At 38.3% G+C, this 27256-nt stretch overlaps 1 protein-coding gene across 2 annotated transcripts; it reads right to left on the bottom strand.

The window, feature by feature from the left end:
- Positions 1 to 27256, bottom strand: USP38 (ubiquitin specific peptidase 38). Of its 2 annotated transcripts, XR_012628803.1 has the most exons (11): positions 26477 to 27256; positions 25314 to 25449; positions 19968 to 20097; positions 19545 to 19646; positions 16585 to 16743; positions 15252 to 15445; positions 14609 to 14702; positions 13664 to 13770; positions 11216 to 12566; positions 8566 to 8753; positions 6403 to 6503 (listed from the first exon to the last, which is right to left on the bottom strand). XR_012628803.1 is itself a non-coding variant. In XM_074867385.1 (10 exons), exons 1-10 carry the CDS (start codon positions 27159 to 27161, stop codon positions 6342 to 6344), a joined length of 3120 nt encoding a protein of 1039 aa, XP_074723486.1. In that variant the 5' UTR covers positions 27162 to 27255; the 3' UTR covers positions 1 to 6341. The 2 variants fall into 2 exon arrangements, 1 of the variants encoding a protein (XP_074723486.1); XM_074867385.1 differs by lacking the exon at positions 8566 to 8753 and having other exon boundaries at positions 1 to 6503; positions 26477 to 27255.

Raw genomic sequence — 27256 nt, 5'->3', positions numbered from 1 at the left:
TTTGAAAACCTTGTCTTTATTTACAGGAGGCCTGAATCTTTCTGTGCCATAACTTCCACGTTCATTGAGAACTGCTGCATTATAACCAATGATATTCTTTATTAATTCAACAAGCTGAAGGTCATTTCATCTTCTCTGAAGATTTGAGAAGGTAACTCAAATGAAACATTGTCATATCACTGCAATCGAAATACACATGAAATTCGGCTACTGCCTACATTTGGTTTTCTGGATCTAGTCAGCCTATTAAGAGTTCTCTGCTCTGACTTATTTTTCATGTTTTTGTGTGAGATTCTTCAAAGCTGAGATCTACAGATACAATTTACCATTCCAAAAAAACCAAACCCACTACTGTTATATTTTACTAGAACATCTATCTTTCAACTCAAGTGAAACACACGAAAACTTAGGTTCTTTCAAACACCTTCTCAGGCATTTAAAAATAGATATTTTGACTTCTTTATGCAGCCCAACATGTGTACAGTAAAACACTCATTTGCCCCATCCATTTTTAAAAACTGTTATGAAATACTATTAAACATTTATGCCAGTTTACAACCACAAGATTTAAGAACAGGCAGACTGCAAAAATTATTTCAACTGTAGTTCAATAGAACAAACACCATGAAAGATACAGCAAGAAAATTAAGATAACTTTCTTTTAAGGAGTTGAGCACTAAATATCGTAATTCTATAGAGAACACTTGAGAAAGGGCAAGTCAGTTGTAAAATAGTACTAACCTTTAAAGCCAAGTACTAACACATTCCTGCATTTGGCAAGAAATAAGCCCTCCCCTCAGAACTGGAATGGCTTTGCATCTCTGCAAACCACTTAAGGCTGATGCCTTTTTTTTGTCACTTCACACACTGTAGGAAAACAAATGGTGAAACAGTTCACAGCTCTTGCATCAAATTTTATAGGAATTCAGAATAAACACAGATCCAAAATATGGTCATGCAGCATGACAACAGTCTATATTCACTGAGTAAAAGGAACCAGTATTATGAACAGGTCAATTCTGATACCTGTTCCCACCAAGTTAAAACTCTTTTCAAGACTATAGCCGAGAGAAGTGGTCTCCAAAGTGAGGTGCGTGCACCCCAGGGGATGTGCAAGACAATCCATTTGGGTGCAAGAAGAAAGTATTTTTTGTGCCATTAATAAACAAAATTTTAAATAATTTAAAAATAGTGTTTATTTCATCTTTATCGCATACTGTTTCAATTTCTACTCTTGCATATGTACATAACATATTAGGACAGTAATACATATACCATTTATAAATAAATACACATATATTGGGTGCACACTTAAAGTTTTCACTGGTAGGGGTGTGCAGTCAAAAAAGTTTGGAGACCACTGGCCTCAAGGGTGCTGTATGATACTACAGCTGCTAGCCCAATCATGTATCTTGTTGCTGAATTAATTTTGTAATGTCAATCTGAAATACTCTTCTCAGCAGCATGTTTTCAATATGCCTCTTGAGGGGTTTTTTCCCCTCAAGCACGCTGGTATAATGGAAATTTTAGAAGTATTAGGCTTGGATAACAAAACATTGTTGACAAAGTATCCTTTGGTGGAACTACACTGAAGTTACAACTTCACAGCAGATCAGTGTGAAATCATCATGAAAACATACGCAACTTCTAAATCAGATTAGAGCTGTCCTTTCCTTTTTGCGGTACAGTAGTCTCATTTTAGTGTTGCACCAGCACTTCTCCTTCCTTCTGCCCCTGCTCCTCCTTCCCACACACCAACTCCATGCACAACCCCTTGGCACAGGTGCTGCAAGGGGTCCCCGAGTGACCCGCTCTGGGGTAGGGCTGAGGGGGCCGGGGACTGTGCCCCAACTCAAGCTAGCACCTGAACAGTGGGGCTGGCTGTTGTACCTCAGGCTCCTCTTGCGGCCAATTTTAACAACTGACTCCTAAGAATATTACCCGCACTGGAAAAAGAAGCAACAACAAATGTGTGTCCTGAATCCACATACCTGCCTAGAATCCAGCAGACTTAGAAAAAAATACTTCTGTTTTAAATAAGAAAGCAGCATACTGTATTTAAAAACTTTCATCTCTGCTTCACTCTGGCTAGTTTTGTTTGTTTTCCTTTTGAGCGGGATACTTTCATTCGTGCAAAAGTAAGACTCATAGTGAATGGGGGGGATGCATGTGCATTTAAAAAGAAATAAAAAGCATGTGTGATGAGCCAGTGCTACACTACACATCACAGCTGGTGTCCTGATCACAGCCAGAGCTCAACTCACAGGCCAAGTCTCTTTAATCCACTTGCTGAAAGAGGAATACTTGTGAGTTCATTAAGTCCATGCAGAATAGCGCCCTACACACAGTTTTCGGTTCTCAACTGTTACATTTGACCTGACACCTACACAATTTAAGAGCATATTAGTTACAAGCTATGAATTCAGATAAAGGTAGACCTACGATGACTGGCTGTAAGGAACATGGAAGTTTTTAAGATAGTCTATTCTGATCCGATCTTTAGATCATAGATCATTTGCTTACCCATTGAAAAAGTCCAATAATTTACATTTGATTACAGCCTTCTGATGGTATCAAGTGCTCTAACCCATTACATCCCACAGCAGGTTGCTAAGCAGGGAATCGCCCTTGTTAGAAACTGAGCACATTTCTTTGGATCACAAGTCTTCCTAGCTTCCACTTTCCGTCACTTCATAATTCTTATGCCTCACTCCCCTAAATCAGAGACCAACACCACCCAAAATTGATCAGTCAACCTTTGTTGTTGTTATGTTATAGTTTAGTACTCCCTTGGTTTATACTTTAATCGCTGATCTCTAAAAGCAAAACTGGCAATGTGTCAAGATGGGAAGCCCAACAGAAGAGAAAACTCTAGGAAGGGACTTGAAGGGACCTCTGGTTTATCAAGTCTAGTTGCCTATTATTCAGACACCACTTTGCATTTAATTTCTTTCATAGATATACTTGGCTCTTCCTTCAAAGCAGGTCTCTGCCTGGAAGGCATTCCAGAATTAGTTCTAGTAATTAGGAACTTTGTTTCTAATCTAAATCTTATTTACAGAAAGTTTATACCCACTTGCTTTTATTCTAACACTCCTTTAGCTCACAGTGCTTCTGCCCTTCACCTGTTATTTGTATATAAAAAAGTATCCTGACTCCATAAACAACCTTACTGCCACAGATTTAAAAAAAAGTCTTCCCATGAAATCATACTTCCAGCACATACAGACAATAAAATATTTTAACATTCCAGAGCAGGGAACAAGGCAGAAAAAAAAAGGAAGGAAAAAGAGCTAGCCAGGCGGTGTCATTTGTTCAGCTAGCTAAAGAAGCCTTTTCTCTCCTCATCCTGGATAAATGGGCTTGTAGATACTGTAATCACTTGTTACAGGGGTGATATTCACAGCAATCCACTATAATGCTCTACATGAAAAAAATGTACAAGATTAACTGTATGGAAGAAAGGTAATACAACTCCACTGACCGTTAAAAGAAAGTCCAAAACATGATCTGTCTCATTAAAGGGAAATATGATTTTAAAAGATATACCGTCCTCGAGTTTGGTACAATAGTGTATCTTTCACGAAAGGAAACAATAAAGAACCCTAAGCTTCAGAAACAGTATTTTGCATCTTTCCACTAATTCAGCTTAGATAGAAAACAGATTAAGAATGGAGCCAAAAAGATCAATAAACAAATCATCCAGGATTCATTCACAGGCAACAGAAATCGAAGTACCATATGTACATTGTTCTCTCACATTATGTCCAGAACATAGGAGCATGCAATACTGTAAACAATCAAAAAAGGTGTACATTTTAGAGTGTGAAATACTTTCTCACTTCCACTAGTTTTATTGAAACCTTCCAAGTTAGGTATGAATCAGCCCATGGTGGTTGTCAAGCAGACTTGCAAATAGGTATTCTGAGTTTTAAAATCTACGTGTAAAACCCAAAGTAACTGTGTCAACAGAAGTCAACAAGGCGAAAGAAAAGTCATTTTCAGTTTGAGACATACCATCATTTTATACCTAAGGAGATCCAACCCTATTGGCATTACTCTCATAAAATTTCCATATTTAACACTTAATTTAGAACAGGCAAACAAGGGTGTAGAAAGTCTTCTAAGAGCTCATGAAATAAATATAGGACAATAGGTATACAAAACTCATACTGCCTGTTATTTTTAGGTAGGCTACATGATTTGTATTTTTACTGTTAGATCATAAAAACAAAACTGACCTTTACAAAATTATGATTTCATATAGAGTAAAAACACTTGCCCCTGCTTCTACTTACTAGCATTTTAAAATGAACAGTAAATTGATACAGACACAAAATACTCCCACTATAACGCAAACAGGAGACAGCATTTTAGTGTATCCTCATAGTTTGGGAGAGAAAAGCCAAGTTAACCTGTCACACAAAACATTTTAAAATCAGAGCTAACTGGCTGAGAAGCCTAAAAGGAAATAAAAAACCCTCTTAAAGTTACAGAATTTGAAGGCAAAGGGAACTTTCAAGAAAACCTCGTCCAAGTACAATGAAATGAGAACGTTCCTCACACTAGTCTCATAACATTCCACATTTCCACAGCTGAACCCCTGGTTCAGAGACCTACAACTGAGATAGCAATGAAAGTGTAGGTCAAAGCCGAGGTACTACAAATGGTCAAATCAAAGCTTTGAAACTATTAAAAAATGCAAGTGAGCTGCTCTAGCTTTCTAGAGCAGTAACATATGAAGCTATAGCAGAGCAACTAGCATAGTTTTAGTGATAATATAAAAATAGCTTGCGAGCTAAGTTACCTTTCAGACTAATCTCCATATATTTGATAACATACGAACAAGATTAATTTTCTCCACTTTATGCTTTTTAAAGGCATTTTCTAAGAAATGTGTTTATTTTGTACAGTTAAGCTAACACCTGCCAGGTTTGCATGCTTTTTAAGGATGCACTTTGTCACCTAGTAGAATATAAAAACACAGTAAAACAGTGCAGAATTTTGTAAAAATACTTTACATAAATTTACACTTCACTATAATTCAAGTTAAAAATTAATCACCAGACTCTACAGTGTAACTCCTTTACTTCTGTTACCCTCATTGCACATCAAAACCAAAGTTGCTATTTCTGCCAAGACTTAAGAGTGGATCCCTATCCTCTGCTGCCATAAGCGGCAAGCAAACACTGCTCCATAGACAGCACCATTTTGGTCTTCTGCAGACAGTTAAAACTTGAACGCACCAGAAATCTCTCACTACCAGCAAAATCAGAAGGCAAAAATTCAAAGGACTCTTAGAAGCACAGATCCTCAGCAAGTATCAATACAGGCAGCCTCTCTGTGATTTCACAAACACATCTCAGTACTTATGACCAGCTTTTTCTTAGCAATACAGGCCACATCGCTAGGTATGTATTTTTTTTAAATCAAAAAATAACGGGCAACACACTGCAGTTCAAACTACCAGATTTTTACTTCTGGAAACCTAATAGCTTTCTATAAATGTACTGATTTCTAATACTGAAAAAAAAAATAGACTACTAACATTTTTCCCCTTTTCTGCAGCCTCAGAAAGTTTGTTTTAAATTACAGTACTGCAAGGCACATACAGAATCTCTTCCTTTCCAATACACAGCAGATATATTCCCTGAAATAATTTTAAAATCCTCAAAACAATTATAAATGCTACAAAGTTAACAATTTCTATTTAAAAACATTGTTCCTACAGAACATGCACTTTTTTTGGAAAACAACTTAGCAAATATTTATAAATTATTTCTTCTTCTTTACATTTACACTGGAAATACATTGAATATTTTTCATCTGGAAAGGTGTGTATCATGTCACATTTAAGTTATTGCCTTCATTATAAATTGCATCATCTCTGGAAATCCATAAAGGTACTGGATTTGAAAATAAGCTGGGGGTGAGAAACTATGTATGCAGTTGAGCCCACCTGAAAGGATTTCCACATAAAGCAATACCATCAGAGTAAAAAATAAACTTTCTTCATTCGGTGGATGAGGACAGTAGAAACTCATGTAAATGCGTTTGTTCAGTTTAATGCAGCGTCATTAGAAACTACTTAAAAATCTCCATTTTCTGTCTTTCGGGCAAGCTCTTACTATAAAAGCAACTGAATTTTTAAGAGGTAGTTTTTTTCCATTATGCGCTTATTTATTTCAAATAAAACATAACCAAAAAAACCCCAACATTTGCTTTTGAACAAGGATCAAGTCTCAAAACTTGGTACAATATCCGACAAAGTTCATTATTTTAGTTGTCCTCAGCAGTACTGGGCTGCTTTGGAACCAGTGTATTCCAGGTTGTCTTCATAGTCAAAAGACTAATCTACCAACAGTACTGAACCCACCCCCTCCTCCTCCACCTGCGGGGCCACAACTTCCCGGGGGGTCGTTGTCATCAAATCCATTGGGTCGGAAAGAGCAGGAGGCTGAGGCAGCTTGAAGTGCTTGTGTTCGAGCACTAAGCTCTTGCTCCTGCAATGAAAGGATAAAGACAGTTTGAAAAAACAAAAAAAACCAAGACAACCTCAAGTCCTTGAAGCAGCTTATTTCTAGCAAATTTTTAAACAGCTTTTGAAGCAACATCACTAACTTCTGGACTCCTAAGTCTGAATGGCTTTGTTGAACCTCAAGTTGAGCACCCACAGCCAATCTGAGATGTACAGTTCCGTCGAACGTCTAACTATATGTGAATCGTAATTAAACCCATTTAAGTTTATGCTAAAATCACATTTTTTAGCAACATGGGATGTTACTAAAGAATTCAACTGCTGATCATAAGCTAACAGAACATTAGTTTTTGATGTATGTTTCACATGAATTTTCATCCCAGCAATTTTAAGATGCCATTGTTCTTGGTTGCCAAATAGAAAGGCAAGACCATTACATCAATGTTAATTATTTAAAAGACACTTTTTTATCCCACTCAACTGCACAGAGTAACAATGTACTCAGTTAAAAGGCAAAAAGATGGACAAGCTATTTAGTTTCCATTCAGTGAGCTTTTAAACTTTCAAGTGTTATTACTATGCTAACTCTGTTTTAACATTAGTAAGTCTCAGGAACTCTCAAGCACTCCATAAAATCAGACTCAGCTGCTGGAAGAAGTACCTGCACAAGTAGCAGGAAGAAGCAAGCACAGCCTCCTGCCAGCTGCTTTTTCAGCTGAACACCCCTGTGGCTTCTCAGACATCTACGAAAGGGACGAGCACAGGCCTTTTCCTCATTAAAAGATATCATACACTATCTTGCCTCTGGCCAACTAGTTCTACAAACCTTGCAGCAACTGAGAAAGGGATATACTAAGGGCATTTAGTATCCCCTCCTCAAATTGACCAAGAGCTTCAAAATTTGAGGGAGGGAAGGCAGGTGTTGGGCTCTGGAAGACTCTCAAGAAAAAGACAGCAGACCTGTACAAGCTGTATTTCCTAAGGAAAGAAAATGAAAGTATTCAGGTGCTAAGGCTCATAGCGATAGCCTCTTTCACATGACACTTCATCACTACATACCTCCCTAAAGGCAAATGGGAGGAAATTTTAACAGGGTTTTAGTCATTACATGGGTCACCTTGAATTGTTCCTTTCCTTCTCCACCTCCTGGTGAAAGCAAGGAACAGAGCCAAGAACCTGGAAGACTGTATTATACTACCATGAAAGCACTTAGTCTTGTCCATGTACTTTCACAGCTGATAAAAATAGTACTTGTGGGTTTGAATTACTCTGCCCTCCTGGAAAAACACAGCCTAAGTTTGAAACTATTTTACACTACTAAGGACTGAAATGCATACTCATTTCCAAAATTATATAAAAGATATTTGGAGGACATTGTCTACACAGATGTGCTGGCCATATTACTGAAAGACAGTATTATGCTATCTCCCACAATATGTGAATATCTGCTAACTGTAAGACATGTCAACAACTAAGTAAATTTACTAGGAGTAACAAGGGAATATGAAGAACTCACTTCTAGTACCAGAAATCAACAGAAAATTTTGATTGAAATAGCAAGCCTGGTATAAATAGCCTCTTTAGTTGAAAAACTACACTGCAAAACTGTTTGGTTTAGAACAGAATTTCTTCTCAAAACCAAACAGTGGGAAACTCACTACACTGTACCTGGGCTGGTTTTTCTTTTTTTTTTGTAAAATATTACAGAAAAGTATTTGTTTTAGTACAGGACAGTACCAAACCCAAAATGGAGTTTTCCTTACTCCCTCCTCCATTTTCACCCCTCCAGGAACTGTTTTCTGGCAACTTTATATCTCTTAAACCCCAGCAGCTGAGTTTTACCTAACAAACTGTACTACAAAAGAATATAGACACCAACAATAGGTTTGTGGAGTATGCTGCATTAAATAGAAACCTTAAAATTGTAGACAAAAAGAACACTACAGTTTTACAGCTAAGAGTTTTTTTGTCAGATTTAGCTAGAAACACTATTTATTTTAGTTTGCCTTACTGCAGTTACTGGATAGCACGAGGTTTTGGCATAGCTACGCAGCTGAATTACTTCATGTACGTCTTCTGTTACATACCTTTCACAATACTGTTAGCAACAGTATGACTGTTCTGTCACTAGGCTTCCTTTACTGAGAGGGGACAAGCCCAGAGGAGGGCACTACTACAAACAGCAGCAACACTACCTTGCACATGATTTAGGTGCAAGGGATAACTCTCACAGCTCTGGAGATGCGCATCACGGTTGGTACAGAGTGTAAATGACCTGCAAGCACAGCTTTTGTCAACCGCTTAGAAATACTGTTCAGAAGCAGCCATAACACACTGAGACTAGGATAAACCTCAGTCCCGATCTTAACTTCATTGCTACCATGTACCAAACATTTTCTATAATGGGTGGAAGGTATATCTCCATATATGCAGACACAAGAGAAATACAGAGCAGTGATCAAATTATCAATTATTAAAGTTTCTTGAGAGAGTATTAGTATTAAAAACCTAAAAACTAAGACACACTATTTGTGTCTTCAATGCTAAAAGTGAAATTATTTAGCAGTCGAAGATCTTTCATGTTTTAGTCCTGTCCAGTACTTCATGCTAAATGAGCACGTTTCTTTCTTCTCTCAAGGCATATATTGACTTGATTAATATTAACTTACATTAAATTGTTCTAGTATAGCATACAGCACTACCATTTTTGCAAGAAATATCCTTGTTAAAAAATATCGAATGTTTTCAGGCTGATTATGTTTATCCCAACAAACAGTAAATCAGGTAAGTAAAACTTGATAGTCAACACAGTTCTCTGGGCTAAGAATAATGCAGAATATCCCCCACCACTTTCCACTTGTTCCCAGAATGGGATTTTTAATTTGTTTTCACTGGAGTGGGAGCTACCCATATTGCAGATTCTGTTATTTAAAGTGAAAACATTTTAGTTAACCATGTGGTAAACTGGTATGCAATAGTAAAACAAAAGTAGTAAGCTGGACATTTTTTGGAATGTTTCTTCTAAGAAGTAAAGGCTTCTAAGGACAGAAAAGTATATTCTTAACAGGAAAATACTAGTTTAGAACTCTGAACAACAATGAAATGTGACTTCTCAAAAATACAACCACCTAATTCAGTGAATCACAACATTGGTATCAATTTGAGAAGAACAGTAACTGAGCATTTCTAATCAGCCTCATTTAAATTGAGAAAAGGATAGGGTCTCAAAAATTTGAGATTAGTAGAGCACTACAAAGAAAGCCAATACTGAAGAATCCAAAATTGAAAGGTCAGTAAAAGATAATAAATTTTAAAAAAGAACGGAACAACTAAACCCAAACCAAAACTATATACTTGGAAATCTTTTTTTCATTTTGAGAAGACTATATTTCTTTTTTCTTTGAATTGTAAAGGAAAGGTTTTCAAGAAACTACTAACTTGGCTTTCACTTGGAAGCTGTGAGAGAAAGTGTATGCTTTACATAACTTCAGCTACATGTTCTGTAAAGAAATCTTTAGTCTGGAAGATTATCGAAAAGAAGTTTTTGTGTATATGCACCAAGTGACTAACTTCTTGCAAAGAGGGTGGTGAAATAATGGAATAGGTTGCCCAGAGAGGTGGTAGATGCCCCCTCCTGGAAGCAATCAAGGCCAGGTTGGACAGGGCTCTGAGCAACCTGATTTAGTGGAAGATGTCCCTGCTCACTGTGGGGGGCATTGGACTAGATGACCTTTAAAAGGTCCCTTCCCATTCAAACTATCCTATGATTCTATGATCTGAGATTGCTGCTAAAGAAGCCACGTTTTGTGCTACCCTGTACAGTCAAGAAGAGAGGTGACATATAAACAGAGATGGTTAGGACAAACGCTTTAATCATGCAGCCTGAAAATAGCAGCAGAGTTGCAACTTAAGCTCTTGGTTCTCCTGTTTATGTTTGTAAAATACCTGCAGCTATTATAACCAGTTTTTCACAGTGAGATCTAGCTGTTCTTTTCTAATTTGACTTTACCTAGTTTTTCTAATTTGAGTAGACCTAGAACTCTAACAGGAACAGCTTAACCTATCAAAGAGCACACAGCAAAACACACTTTTACTGTTGCACCATCCAAACGTAGCAGCAACACTCAAAGCAAACCATATCAAAATGTGGACAACAGTGGGGCTTTTGTAAGAGATATGGAAGAGGCTACTACAGCTAGATGAATTTCTTGGAGCATAGGGAATGTGCAGCTAGCAGTGGCTGGTCCCACAGAACGAGGCAGAATGGGTAGCAATGGACGAACAGAATCTAGTTATTAGCATCTGGTCTTCATTTCAGTGGTTCTAGCATTTGGGTAAGAAGAGTTGTATAAAGAAAACTTCACTCCAAATCAAAGTGCGCTAGTAAGAACAGCACTAAGAAGTTTTTGAGCATACTTTAGCTACTCTCGTAATTTATTAAAGACAATGAAAATTAGAACCGTTTGAGAAGTCTCTCCTGCATAGAATTACAAGTGGTTAAATGACCTATGCAAGCATCTCCATAAAAATTTAATCTGAAATGAGTTTAAGCCACTTTTCTTCCCATCTAACGGGAGCAACCTTACTAGATAACCTGTCTAGCCATATGAAGATGGATGCAAGATTGATGATTTATAAGGTTAACATACCAGAATATTTAAAAGCTAACAACTTCTTTCTTTTAGACTGTCTCTTGTCAGTTTTAAGACCACTCTTCGTACACAATTTCCATCTTACCTGCAAGTACAGTTTGTTATCTTTTGTAATTGCATCCATGAGGTCTTTTTGTAGGGGAGGGTCTCCATTTATCCAGAGTCCATTTGCCGAACTGGTGTTGAAGCCACAGGTGCTATTTTGTTTTTTGTAAAACAGAACATAAGCAGTGTCCTTTGGAAATCTACTGGTAATTTTCTGGACTGACTGAAATGAGGTAAATGTCACTCTGCTGTCATTGAAAAGAAACCATTCTCTTGGCACCTCAGTGTCCAGTTCATTTTCTACAACAGTACAAGGACTCTCCTCTGTCAACAACTTATCCTGAGGAGAAACTAAAGAAAGAGCTGTAGACTGGTGGCAGAGTCCTGAAGGTCCTGACCCAGTAACATTTCTAGCATATGAATAATAATGTCCACTTTCAGAGGATACACCAGAATGCACCACCACAGAACTTAACACGTAGGGCACCAATTGTGGGCAAGTCACTTCATCAGCACCTGAGGGCTTCAGTTTTTTAGCAAGATTTTCTCCAATATCAGAAATCTCAACACCAACAGACCAACCTCCTGAAACTACAGCTAGAGGGGGTGTTGCTCTTTTGACTGGCAGTTCCAAAACAAGTGGCAGAGACACATTGTCCAAAATTTTGCGCCTTATATGACACTTTGGATCATATGAAAATCTCAAAAGGGTGAGAATGAGGTATTCAGGTTCCTCAATGATTTGCATAGTTTTCTCAGCATTCTGTAGAGAGGCACACTTTTCACAATAATACTTATTGTCTCCACTGAGGATCTCAGGTGCCAGAAAATAATTCAGTAAGTCTGTAACTGACAGGGTGTTTTTACCTACTAGCCTCTGAGACATATCCCTATTATCTTGACCTTTGTTGAGTTCAGAATTTGTGGTATTCTCAGAGTTTGGCTCAGTAGAAAAATCTTTTGTGGTTCCTTCATTCATTATTGTGTCACATCCACCATTTACTTCCAAATTATTGAGAGATGTTTCTCCAGCAGGACTAGTTGCTAAAGTATTAGTTTGCACCACACAGCCATCTTTCACTTCAGAACGTTCCATACATTTTGGGCTGACGTTCTCCAAGGAAGTTGGAGGACAGAAAGCCAGAGAGAGATCTGTGAAAGCTTCTTCCTTTTGAGACATACTTTTGCAGTTCAAACAGCATATAGTAGTCTTCAATTTTCCTCCAAACATCTTCTCTATCAGAGTTCTTTCTTCACTTCCCATACAAGCTGCTTCAGCAAATACTTGCGCTTTATGGACAGCTTCTTGTGTCTGGGACTCTTCATTCATTATACTTTCAGAAGTCTTTGCTGAAGACAATGCTTTCAAGGTTCTCTCTTCTTCATGCAGCCTGAAGACAAAGAAAAATAAATCCAAGTAGCTGTCCTATTTTCCAAACAAATATTGCTGCCCCATTTCAGACTTTCTTTCCAGTTATGCTAAAAAATATATAGATGGTTAAGTGGCTAGAACTGTCTTACATTAAAAAAAGCTATGTGATATTTTTCATATAAGCAAGCTGAACCATACACGTGAGTATGAGAAGCAAAAATGAATTTAATGTGGGTTTCATCATATATAACAGAACACAATGGATATACTGAGAGAAATGGCAAGTATTAAAAACCTAACAAACAACGTTTTTATTATTTATCATTACATTATCTTAATAAATCAGTTCTCCAGTTGACTGGTTCTGTATGTCAGATTTTGTAAGAGAACAAGTAGCTATTTATCTGGTGCCAGACTATTTCCAAAGAAAAGGTCAGGATTTCGTAGCCAAGAAAGTTAAGAAACTACAGCAAGAAAAACCAAACCAAAAAAGAAGCCCAAGAAGGGAGGAGGCGGCAGGGGTGGGGAGTGGGGGAAAGAGAACACTGTTTCACTATTGAGATAAACTTCTCCAGAAGTCAAATGTGTCATAAAGCAATCTTGTTTAAGCCACATTTCAGCAAGCTAAAATTAAAGAGGGCTACTAATAAATTTAGGTTAGTTTTGTTTTATCTGTGCCACAGTTAATTTGCTTGTTTATTAAACTGGTTGTAAATGCACGTACATCTCTTCATGACTTATCTGACCCGTGTGACATATAGCTGTCTCCACCAACACGAAATTCCAGATGCACGACTAAACTGCTTTCAGCACTCACTTTGATTTTGACTCTAACGTAACACCCAAGTTTAGATTTGTAAAAATGGAACATTACTACCACTATAACCTGCTTTAAATGATGCAAATACAAGATGGTATCCAGACTTTACCACAGATTAAACCCATGAAGGAAAGTGTTTCATAGACCATACAGATAAAACAGAGACATCCAGGAATGAGGCCCAGAATTCCTGGTCCCCACTCATGCAGTGGAACTGCTACGTGACTGCTCTTAAGAGTTTAACATTATGTGATAAGACCATAGACTCATTCCCATTAATGGCACAATAACTGTACCTGTCTAGCAGGAATCTGAGATATTCTGAGCAATCCTGCTGGGATCGAGGGGTGAACCATGGTGGTCTGGAAGCCTCAAAGAAAATTCTAGGAGCATATGCCTCCCTCTGTTCACGTAAGAGAGGGACAGACAAGGTTACATAAGAACTACTTTAAAAATTGGTTATATTATTTTGATATTGACCACTGAACTTTGGACTACATTATTCTAGAGGAACTGTATGAAACATAGTACACAAACATTTAAACCACTTAATCACAGGAAGAGAGCGCCGTTAATTTTGTAGTAATCACCTGTAGTACAAAGATAAAAGTAGAAGATCCTCCAGGCAAATATTAAACGTGTAGTAAGTGTAACCAGATGTTATGCGTAATAGCAGTTACTGTTCTTGCTGGCAAGCTTAAAAATGTTTTCTTTCTTCAGAACACCACCCATATTTCATAAGTACCAATTTATTTTTAAGGTGATCCAGTCTCATTCCCTTCACAACAAGTTTTTTGTTATTAAACAGAAGTGTCTTATCTCTTTCTAGCACTAGCAAAATATTCTGCACATTTAATAAAATTCACTTTAGAATTTGAACTACAATAAAATCTAGTGTAAAAATCACTGCAGAAAGTCACAATTTATCCTAGAAAGTTACATAAAGTCAGCTTATATATCAAGTCAGGTCTTATTTGTTTTTTTCATCTTGGCTTCTCAAAGAAAAGCTGTTACTGCCCATTTATAAAAACAACAATGTCAAAACATTCCACTTATGAAATATAGATTTCTCTAAGTCCATCCACACCATCTAAACATTTGGAGGCAGGCTCATTCTCCTACAAATCCAGTATATCTGTATTTTTAATATACTCAAGAGGACTCCCATAGCATTGTTGGTTCCTAAATTTTGGTATATCCATCTAGGCTTATAAAACAGCAGATAAAATTAACTGACATACCTGGGTATGGGCCAAAAATGCAAAAAGATGCTGCAATTTTCTCATCAGTGAATTACACCCATTTAGATTCAGAGATAAAACATGTCTTCTGAAACTGGAAAAAAAAAGACAGACATTAGTTTGGATACTAGATTTCTAACAATGCAGTTATCATTCCAGCTCAAATAATTACTTCAAGTTGAAAAAAACAAAACTTGTAACACTTCCCTTCAATACCTGGATTCTGTTCTAGTGCAGATGCAAAATCACTGTACAGTAGGAACTAACACTGCAAAAACCCTACTTCTTTAAACATTTAAATGTGTAAGAATGGGCTATAGAGAGGCAAAATTTTTTTTCCAATAGCTTTGAGATTATAATAAAAGCATCGCCATAAACTTTTACAGTTCTGAAAGGAGCAAGGACAGTGAGGAAAGAGGGACTTGTCTTTTGACACTGGACAGAAGGATGAGGATTTTTAATGGCTAAAATTGCAGTTTCAGAGCTGGACTTCCACAAAGCAATCAGTAACTGAGTGCAAAGAAACCCACTCAGCTCTAGCAAGCTGAGACAGCCCAGGACACGTTAATATTCTGTGAAAAGCAAGAACGCAACAACTGCGACAGTTAATTTGCAATGAAAAGAGCAGTTAAAAACGACTTACTCTGTAGCCATAAAAAGTGCCTGAATAACACTGTTCATGTAGCACGTATTTCCTAGATTAATTAGACCAGTCTTCCCAGTTTCAGATTTCCCAGAAAGTCTAGATAAACAAGATGGCAAAGAACTGGATTGAGAAGTCCAGGCACTCTGACTGAGAATCAACTTAATCTTCTCTTCAGTGGGTTTGGGCATATCCTACAAGAGAAACATTTAACACACTTAATAGGCTTTTGTATTTGTTTTTATAATAGGTCCTGCCATTCAGCAGTCTTATATCTTCACTTGCTCCCATATTCTCCTTCAGGGTCTTGATATTCCTGACAGCCTAGAAGATACAACCCCTGCCCCCTGCAAGCCCTCTTCTTTAAAGCTGTTTTTACTCAACTCTCAAATTGCAGGAATAAGGGGTTGGTGGTCACCTTTGAGCTGCATATTCATAGAATCCTTTCTGCCACCAAAAACCACCTCAAATTTCAAGCTTTAATAGATCCTGAACGCATCCTCTATTCTGCTAGAAATACATTCCTGCTCTGTCAAATCAAAATATAAGATTGACAGAATAAAGTCCAGATAAAGTCCAGAATACTTGGAATTAAATTCATAGGGGCTTTTTAAGCATCAAAACAGTTAACTGCAATACTACTGCTATAAAATCAGGCAGTAATACCTGAGAGTTGGGTGGGGGTTTTTTTTCATTTTGTAAGCTTTCTCAAATTTATTTGTTTGGGGGTGTTTTTGTTGTTTTGTTCTTGTTTGTTTGTTTTTTTTTTTTTTTAATTTATTTTTTATTTTAAGTGCATTACACTTATTTATCTAAAAAAGCCAAGTTTTGCTTTGAAACAGCATAGGCCAGGTTCCTTTACTCACAGAGACATGCAATACTGATTGCAGTATTAAGATGTAGTGTTTAATAATGGTGTTTTGGAGATAACACCATGCCAAGTGCTCCTTCAGAACCTACTTCTCTTCAATACTATCAGTGCTCTGAACTTATACTTGAAGAGTTACAGTTTCTAGATTGGATTGAAATGAAATGCCTAGAATAAACCTCACAAAAGTATATTAATACTTACATAAGGCTTAAGAAATTAGATTGTACTTTTAATAAAGGATCACATTTCAGGCTTTTCTTAAAGCCTGTCTATAATCATATCATTGACACTCAGGACATTTTTTCTAGCATATTCCAAATACAGTTAAAATTGACATTAGATTACACGGTTAGCTCTCTTCTCCTAGCAGGAGTTCTAAAGAATTTAGATCTATGGGTTACAGCTTTCATTTCTGGGAAAACAAAACAAAAACATTCCACCCTCTTAATATTCCTAATATACCTTAACAGCTTCCAGGATGGGTTCATAGAGCTCTGGAAATCCTGAATAATGATACATCATACAGTGTATCAACTCGGTCAGCTGCATCAAAAAGGCAGTACTGGAAGGTAAACCATCTCTTTTGAAGGAGTGAACTAAACTGACCACATGTGGGACAATCTGAATGGGAAAGCAACAAAACAAAAAAGGGTGTTAATTACATTGTTCAATTTTTTTTTTGTTCTACAAACAACTTCACTGTTTTACAGGTGGTAAATGACAGAGGACCTCTTGTTCTTAAATAAGAAGCAGTTGAGAAACAACGACTTGAAAAACATGCATTATTCTTTACTCATGACAATTTTCAAACAGCACAATTAATTATTCAGTGCTCTCTTTAGCTCACATATCAAGTTTTGGAACTTCATGAACTTAGAAAATGCATGTTAAGATTTTAAATGGTCAAGCATCCAAAGTACTCATCTTATTAAGGGTAATAACAGCAAACATTTTGCTTTTGTGCCACCACTAACAGTGCAGCATCCTGTTCTAATTTCATGGATATAGTTTTTAAAACAAACCTCTCAATTTTCCTTAAACAGAATCTAATGCTTGGGATCCAAAGCCAATGAATATATTCATGCTATTTCAGTTTACAAGGCTGAAACTGGCTCACAGCTCCACCTAGTGAGGGACCTAGGCTCAAGAAACCAAGACAATAACTTACTATGAGCTAAAAAAAAAAGCTTACCACAGATACGGTAATCTATTTGAGAATGAGTTCAGATTCATTACTATTTTAAATTGGGTATAAATCGGAAGTGTTTACTCCACTTCCTTCCCCTTCTTCAGTGCAGCTCTGCCTGTATTTTTAAATGCATGAGACTTTTTACATTAGTCTTAAAACATCAAGCAGGTTAGTTCAACACAGTCCCGAAGAGTAGGGACTTCTAACTGTGAACCAAAGTATTTTGCACACCTCTGTGTGCAAGTAATCAAAATGGATAAACTGTGACAGAGGATGGAGTAATATCTCATCACAAAGTAGCTTACAAATTGTTTGGTAGTACAGATATGAAATACAGAACAGAAATTATAAGAATATCATAATTTTCGGAAAGTATATCAATTACAAGAATTAATATACTTCAAACCACCAAAATAAAAGGGGCCAGGGGCAAAACACTCATTTGTTGCTTTTTCAAATGCAAGTTGTTCTCTAAGCATAAGGACAAACAAAGTTTTAGTAAGCAAGGTATCCACTGTTTAAGAACCCAAACCACCAAGATTAAGTGTTCAATGTGCTACAGAGTCAACAGTGAAAGTTACAATGAAGAATCTACCTCTTTCCTTTTATAAAAGTGGGTACACAGCAATGAGAAAGTAACTATTGAGCTCCAAGAATGAGATTTGTACAAAGAAGATCTGAGATATAATTCTGCCCAGACAAAGCAAATGCGAAGAAGAAAAAAAGTACAATTGAGAGCCAAATTCTTACAGCATGCTGCATAATACTGAAAGTTACACTCTGAATGCATACAGAAGTGTCACTTCCAGCTTGAGGTTGAATTAAAATTTTATGTGTCAGTAGATTTTAAAATTCCACAGTATTCATCATAAGTTCTACATCATAAGTGCAAGACAGAGTGTTTATCTTTTATAAAAAACCCAAGTCATTTACACTAACAACGCTCATGCATAGGGAAGGGGAATGTTAACTCAGATGCATTGCAAAATAAATTAATTTATATTTATCAAATGTGCATTTAAGCATTTTACATTCAGACCATTTATTATAAAAAGTAAACAAGTAGTTTAAGTGCAGGAAACTATTATAGGATACAAAATGACAGCAAGTAGCTCAAAAAATGATAGTGAAGAAGGTTGTTTAAAATGGATGAGAAAATGGTTACGATGAAGTCCTGAAAACAAGATCTTTGCAGTACTGCATGCAGTCTACGGGAGAAATTTTCCTTGTTAAAGTAAACACCTATTTCTAGAACAAGCCTTCCCATATCTTACATTTTTCTCATGAATGTTTTGTCTTTCTCAGTAACAAAGAAAAGCAAGACAGTAAATACATGAAATATTTACATTTTGAGAACATTCACAGCTACTTGTTTCTTTCATGTTACTCAAATTTCTATCCTAGGCCAAGATTAGGGCTGCAGAGGGAGGAGAGAGAAATTTCAGATTTTTTATCATAAAAACCACTGTAACAGGCATAAGTCAATCACTCTGACACTAATCAAAGGATTTGTAATCCCTTAAAGCCTAAGAGCCTCGGGGACAGCTTAGAGAAACAGTGTGCCAGGCTGTTACTATGGTTAACTGTGAAAGACCCATATTTCACTTAAACTTTAAACTAAACACGGAGCATGGAAACAGAGAAGGCAATACACATCTTGCTGTACTAACACCAACAGTCACCATCATATGCTAGTATCTACCACTTTAACTGCTGAACTGCATTCTGAAGAGCAGCCATTAAAAGTATCCTTCAGTCTGCCTGTATGTAAGTCAAAACATAGATAGCGTAGCTTTCTTAAAGTGAAGTACTACTTGGTCTCATGCACCTATCCAGGGGGACTAGGTTATACATAGCAGATAATTGGTTATCTGTTTTCCCCAAATAGTTTTGCTTGAAAGTCTACTTGCAGGCAACTTTATCAATAGACTTCACACCACATAAAATGGATTTCCAGAAGTACATGGTCAAAGATAGAATGCAATGCCCAGACACCACTGCCAGAAATATGTACATACCAGGAAGAACAATACTTATTTCCAGTTACAGATTAAGTGGTTGAATCTGAAAGTTAGAAAGTCTAATGATCTGTGAACCACAGAAATTTGATTCTGGAACCTTGAAACAAAGAGGAAATCAAAGTGCATCAACTCTCTTATTCTTTACACCCACTTTAGGAATCACGTGTGAATGACATTTCAAAGAACTGAAAACCATTTATTTAGTAACTTACCAAATGAAAAGCTTCTGGAGAATGCTGAAAACTAAGTAACATGTGGGAAAGGACAGCAAGGGCACCAGGCCTCACTAGAGGAAACCAAAGTCGATTAAAGACCTAAAAAAACCAACCCACATTAATTTCAGTAAATCTAGAAAGTGACATTTCAATAAAAATGTAAACAGATCTGCAAGTCCACAACCATTTGATACAGAGAACAATTACATGCAAATTATCATTACATGAAAGCTATAGATACTTACCATTATCTACAGATACATTTATCATTATTACATGAAAGCTATAGATACGTTTATATCATCTTTGCAGAATAATAAGATAATATCTGTTGCAATACAAAAGATGCTACAAAAGATGCATAGCTGTGAGAAATTCCTTTCCCCCTCCTTCAATTTTGGATGTTCTTTTCCAACATACCAATTCAATTTTAAGCAGAGTGACATCGATGAGGATGGTAAATTTCTGGACTGCGGCCAGCCCTTTCAGCAGTGCAATCACCCATGTTTCCACATGCTGAGCCAGAGGCCAGGACAACCAGTCAATCATTCTGAAAGATTAATGAAAAATAAATAAAAAAATAAAATCAAATATGCCACTAATTTTAATCTCAACAAAAAGATTCTATATATTAGCCGGGTGGTTACACAGACTCACAAGAAGTAATGCAAGAATGGTAGGCAAGTAGTAAATAATTTTGATTATCTCAAGTCATTTAACTCTGTGATTAATAACAATCTATTTAATACATTAAAAGTAAATACAAACCCCCTGAAATACATAAGCATATAAAATGAAATATTATGTACAGTATCATTACTTGTTATTTACGAATATGAACCCTGCTTTTATAGACATTAAGCTAACACTTTTATTTTATGGCAAAACCTTATTACCGAAGGTGAAAAAGTGCCTGTACCTGGGAACCTCCCCTCCTACACCTTTTACCCCAAAACCAACCATTAAGTTGAAATTTGAAAAGAAAGCCTCTAGAATTTAGAACTACATTTCTGGAAGCCAATTCAAATACTCTGGGTTAAAAAGGCAAAACCTAGTAATTTTAAATACATTGTAGCAGGCGTTACAAGGATCTTATAACAGCTATCAGCAGACTGGGGCCTACATGGACCCCAAAAGGAAGAATTTCACTACAGCTATGAAAAAACGAAAGTGAAGCGACTTTATCTGTGCCTAGAAAATACAGTGAAATATCAGCAATGGAAAATAAGGGTATTCTATCCTTCTAAATCAATAGACAATTTACACTGATACTTAAGGCAGACAGGCAGATTAGTTGAAGCAATTCTAAGACACAGACAATATCGTAAGGCAATACCAGCTAAAACATGAAATTCAGGCTTTGTTCTGAGATTTTACTTTGCAGTATTTTGGATTTACTTTAATTGACTGCAAGATTCCCTTCTTCAAACCAGACAGGGCACCACTAATTAAATGGAAGGAAAAATTTTTCACCATGAGGTGAAAAACACTGCAACAAGTTATACAGTAAAGTCGAGGAAACTCATCCCTTGCAGAAAGCTCTTAACTCGATTGGAAAAGGCCCTGAGCAACAATGTCTGACTTTGAAGCTGGCCCTGCTTTGAGCAGGACTGGACCAAATCAATTCCAAAGGCTCCACTCAATCTACATAACACTATGATGCTGTTTTATAATTCAGTGAAAATAGGAAGTTAGAAGTATGTTTCTTCTTTTCTGAAATGGCTCCTCATAAAAATTCTAGCACAAGTAACCAGTCTAACAAACAGTCACTATCACTACGAATAGGCGTAGTGATTATCAGTCTGAAGCAAAACTATCGGCCCTATGTTCTTCCTGGAGATTAAAAGAGCTCCAAACAGACTGAAATCAGGGTTTCAGTCCTCAGATGCCAAACTAAAAAGAAAACCACGGTCTTTAGCAACACCAGACATGTATTCCAGGAATATCATATCACCATAAACATTTACATAGAGTTTCTAGTTCAAATTTGAAAAATGTATGGTACACACGTTCTAAGATTTGTGTGTCTTAGAATTATGTACTATCTGCACAGATAACATTCAGAGGTTTCTCTAAAATAAAGAATCATTAGGACTGCCTTTTGCACAATCAAGCACAGACCTTACTGGGTTTTCCATGTTACTGCAAAAAAAAGTGGGAAAAAACACGGCAACATTATAATTATTGCTCTGAATTTACACAAAGCTCTCATTTCCTCAAGATGTTAAATTCAAACATGTTTACTCTGAGCACTCTTTTCATATACTTTCCAAAACAGGGAATCAAACGGAGGCCAAAACTGCTTTTGCCTGCAAAGAATTAACCTTAACATAAGAACAGACCCCAAACCTCATGGTCCTATTGTCTTCAAACCTTCCTTCCCTCCCCCCAATTTGTAGGCTTGATAATTTTTCTCCAGTGCCACAAACACCTGCACAGTTAATTTAAACCTAATGACAATATATTTGGTTTTCTTAATTAACTTTTTAGACAAGAGCATTTGGTAGAGCCCTACATTAGAACCATTGTTCTGAAGTATCTGACTACCACCTTTATACTATGTGAACTTTCAACGACGCTGACTCACAAACTCCAAATGAAAAACAGTGCTGCTGGGTGAGAGTTGGGGCTCCCCGTGTTCCATCCCATTGCTCTGGTTATGCGATGGGCCATCCTGTGTCATCTCTAGCCAGTATAATAACTACTAAACTATTCAACATTGTTACTAGTAAAAACAACAGCTATCGTTACAGATAACCTTGCAAAGAGAAGCCTCATTCTCTGTATAATTGATACAGATAGAATTCCCATCCTTAAAATCTGTTTCTGCTCTTAAAGCAGAGTTAATGCTCTTAATAGCAGAAGAGGAAACAGAAGTAAACTTGCAGACGTGCTTGAGACTGTCCTAAAAAACATCAAATCTGAGATCCAGTAGGTGAAAATCAGACACCATGATTACTGAATCCTCTCTGCATTGCATTTACTTGGCTCCTGCTCTGTTGCACATCAATGACTGCATTTTTAATAAAGGCAGATATTAATATGGGACAAGATGATCATGAATAAAAACACAGAATACATTTTTTGTCTTTGACCAGATTAAGAGAAACTTAAAGGCCTCAAAAGGACCTTCCGCCTCTTATCACTCTAAAGTGAGCAGGCCTGCTATCCATATATGTGCCTAACAAGGACAGTACTTCTGATATCTCTGGGTAGAAAAAAATTTATCTGTGCAACCTCAGACAGTAACTTCTTTCACAAATATATCTTCTCAGCCACGCCAAAGAATTTGGCAGCTCAAGTGCAAATCACTCTGATTAGAAAGAAACAACAAACCGATGACAACAGAAGATCCTCAGACTACCAGGCACACCCCCTCCCCCCCAAAAATGTAACTTCTTTTACAATATTTTACACTTTTACCAACAGATCAAAGGGCCTGGTCATATCTGGAGTTTCTCTTGGCAAAACTTTCCATTTCTCTTGACAAAGATACTTGGGTTGAAGTGAAAACAAGCATTATACTTGATACTGAGTATAAGCAACCAACTTCCTCTGAGACCTCCGAAGTAGACCCTTAAATTAGTCATAAATCCCAGAAGAAATTCAACAATTTTCTGCTTTTCCTCACTGATGCTTCAGGTAAGGTTTCACGAGACAGCTGAGCCAACTGAGAACAGCTCAATGACGCCAAAAAGCAAGCACCCTTTCTTATATGAACCTGTGCCTAATATAACCACCTACTGAAGAGATTCAATTTATCAGTCTCCTAATTACAGATTAGTTACTAATCTGCGTTCAACTTTAGACAGACTCCACAGTGTCATGAAAGTTATCCTTAGGAAGTGAGCAACAAGGTCTCTAATTTGCAGTCACCAAAGCTCTGCTGACTCTCATCAGGAGACCTTGTTTGTGCCTGGACTTCTGCATCTCCTGGGAATGATGCAAGCCTGATGACAACATTGTCATTTGGTGCTCCAGACATTCCAGCTGCATTATCCTCTTTACAATTACACCTCCAAGCCAGAGGAGAGTAATTACTGCAAAGGACTGCCAGATGTAAAAAAAGAAACTGGATACAATGTTGTCATGAGTATCTACGAACAAAAACAACACGGGATACCTGAAAAGTTAGTTCCATGGAACAGAACCAGAAGCTCTTAAAATCAAGTATTACTTCAAAGAATGAACCAGACAGGTAAGACTGCATTGCCCTTTCAAAAACCAGAGGAAAAAACCCACCGCACCGCTCGTATTAAGAGCACTTATTTGATAATAACAACTCCTATTATACCCAAAGCTCAGCACTGCATTACTTCCCTAAGTAGAGGCACACAGAGAAGCCATTCTAAAGCTACAATTATACAATCACATTGTTTTGAAGCCAGTAATACAACATAAATGTTAAAATTACACTAACATGAAAATTAATCACCAGCACTTTGCTGGCAAATTATTAGCATCCCCAAATCCTTCTGAATTTCCCAGCTTTGAATTTTAGACAGGGCACACAGTTTTGTTAAAATCTGTTCAGTCAAGCAGATTCTTTTAAAGACCCTAAGCAATACGTATTACCCCAAATTACAATATTAATGCTGCTGCTTCTCATTAATTATGTTTTCAAATGAAATACAGCTTCTCAATTTAACATAAATATGAAGAATGTTTTCAGTGTGAAAAAAACCCTCTGTATTTCAGCAAGACGTGCAAGTGCTACACTACATGAATGTGTAAGTATTACACTATGCTCAAATGGATGTAGTTAAAAAATAATATAGCAGACATTATTTTAGTTGAAAGACTTTTAAAAAGTTTTTGTTAACAACACAAATTTCTAACAGCCTCCTGTTTAACTGCTTTAGTCATTTTTCTACCCCTCAGTGCTCAGTAGCAGCCTCTTCCATATGCTTTAAAAAAATAAAGAACTTCAAGGTGGTCTTCATTTTCCTCCCACTGTCATCTTTCTGCATCACTTTCATTCGCATACCTGAAGATACTAACAAAGACTGAATCCACCGTCTGTCAACAGTGTTCCTAATCTCAATATTTACTCATGCTTAGATGAGGGACAAGAAGCATAATATGCAATTGGTTTTACATCATTCCTATTCTTCTATTATTCAGAGAACATCCAAAAGACCTCTGGAGGCTTGAGTGAAGATGGAAACAGAGGCTGTCCCCTGTGAACCCCACTAAAAAGGCAGGAGGCTACCTAAGCAGAAAAACCCCTCAAAACTAAGCAGTAAAACTAGTTTCTGTCTCCTTTCTTCAGAGGAGATGATGGGTAAGACAATGATGCGAGAGCAACTCTGCTTCCTGGAAAAGCAGAAAGGTTGATCTTCTGAAAACAAGATCTTGTTTCTCAGCTTGATGGTAAACTCCACAAAGTTTCCTTTTTATGCTATCTCACATAAGGTGGGAGATTCAAACCTAAGATGTCATCTAAAAGGAACACAGCTGGCTTTCTCTTAGTTTCTATTTAACCCTCTTCCTCATCCACCTTAGCAAAGCATGAGGAAAAAAGCCACATTAGCAATGAAGACAGCAACCTTGAACTGAATCCATGCCAGTAACATCCACAGCATCATAAATATATATTTCCTTAACATGCTAAACAGCGTAACTTAGAATATTATTTTAAAAGGAGGGGGTTTTGATGGTTTTTGTTTGATTGGGGTTTTTTTTAAAGGAACCTAAGTGACAAGTAACATCAAAAAAGGCAAGAATAAGAGATTTTTTTCCCCTCTTTACAATGAAACACAGTACCTGCACAGAGCTTGAGTCATACTTGCATCTTTCACATTTGGATCTGTAGTAAGGCTCCTGATGAGTACTGTAATCATCTGTAATGGTATGTGCTGCACGACACTGGCTAGTGCAACAGAAGGTTCGAATGAAGTATCTGTAATAGATGAAGATGACAATAATGTAAGAAACTTAAAAAAAAAACACACAGAAAAAAAATGCTTTATCTTCTACCCTACAACTTTGCTATAGTTGTAGTTTTGAGACAATGAGTCTACCCTAGATCTAACATTCTATCACCACAGAGCAAAACAAAAATAGAAAGTTTCAGTGGATTAAGGACAATCAATAGTGGTAAATTACAAACTCCTTTTGTTCATCTAATACCCATGCAAGAAGTAACAATCTGACAACTTCCTCCTCCACTCTCGATGAAACTGAGAAGCAGGGTATTCTTCTAAAAAGAGGTACCATACAACTATTTGTCCTACTTGACATTACGCCTAAGGATCCAAAGCAACTGATAATTGCCCATGCCCCATCTCAAAAACTCTCTGCTAACCACACCAGTTATGGTAAAAGCTAATGGTATAATGTCAAGTTTCCCAGGTGCCTCAACAGCAAAGGCGCTAGGTGAGCTAATGTGATACTTCATAGATTTCTAAGGTCAGAAAGGACCTATTTACAGTTGCTGGCAGGGAATCCTTCCTATCATACCCAAGTTTTACGTATTCCTTACGTCCAGTCCAGTTTTGTAGACCATACAGTTCCAAGACCTAAGGTATGCCTCTGGAGGGAGCAAGGAGGAAGAGTAGCTTTTGCTGCTTAGAGTTGTAGTTTTTCCTAACAGGACACTCACAGAATCACCTAGGTTGGAAAAGACCTTGAAGATCATCTAGTCCAACCATTTCCACCCGAGACAGGCATATCATTTAAAGCACTACAGCAGGGTTTTCTCCAGAAACCACGCTGCTCTACAGCTAAATAAATCCCCATTTCCCCTCTAGCTTTTCTTCGGGGGGTGGGAGGTGTTCACTTTCTCGACGGCCAAAAAGCCACATTTCAGTATCCAGGCGAGGAAGCAACGGTTCCACGGCAGCGCCTGCAAAAGCGCCCGGTGCCATCGGTAGGGCTTTTCCCTTCGCTTCCCGAACCCACGGCTCCCCTCGAGCGCCGGCGCTCACCGGCGGCGGAGATGACGGCGAAGAGCTCCTGCAGGGAGGGCAGCAGCGTGTCGGGCTCGGCCTTCCAGACGCTCCGCAGCAGCCCGCTGACCTGAGTCACCTGCGAGACGTAGAGGCGCAGCTCGGCCTCCCGGCTGCCCTGGCTCTGGAAGTGGGCGATGCTGCGCACCAGCTGCTGGCAGAAGGCGAGCGAGAGCTTCCTGCCGCGGGGCAGGCACTGCGGGAAGTCGCCCAGCAGCTGGCAGAGGCGGGCGCAGAGCGGCGGCGCCGGCCGCTCGCACACCAGCCGCAGCGCCTCCACCTGCAGCAGCTCGAAGAGCTCCAGCACCGAGGGGCAGCTCATGATGAGGCGCAGCCCCGCCTGGATGTAGTCGAGGATGGCGGGGTCGCGGTTGCTTAGCTCGCCGTAGCCGCGCTGCAGGAGGCCGAGAACGAGCCCGCGGTTGAAGAAGGCCTCGAACTCGGCGCGGTGGTAACGGCCGTAGGCCTCCAGCACCTGCCGCCCCACCTGCCGCTGGAAGGGGTCGGGGCCCTGCAGCACCAGCCGGGTGCTGAGGGCGAACATGGCGCGGCACTGCGCCTGGCTCAGTGGCGTCTCCGCCGACTCCACCACCCGCCGCACGATCACCCGCTTCAGCGGCAGCGGGTGCGACGAGCTCACCAGCCCCTCCAGGATCTTGTCCATGGCGGGCGCTCCGGGCGCATCGGCCGAGCAGCGGCGGCGGCGGCGGGCCGGCCCAGGCCTCGGCGGAGGCCGCCGCCGCCGCCTCCCCGCGGCCC

The sequence above is a fragment of the Strix uralensis genome, chromosome 4, assembly GCF_047716275.1.
Source record: "Strix uralensis isolate ZFMK-TIS-50842 chromosome 4, bStrUra1, whole genome shotgun sequence".
Taxonomy (NCBI): Eukaryota; Metazoa; Chordata; class Aves; order Strigiformes; family Strigidae; genus Strix; species Strix uralensis.
The sequence above is the reverse complement of the archived record's forward strand: the minus strand, read 5'-3'. Positions and strand labels throughout refer to the sequence as shown.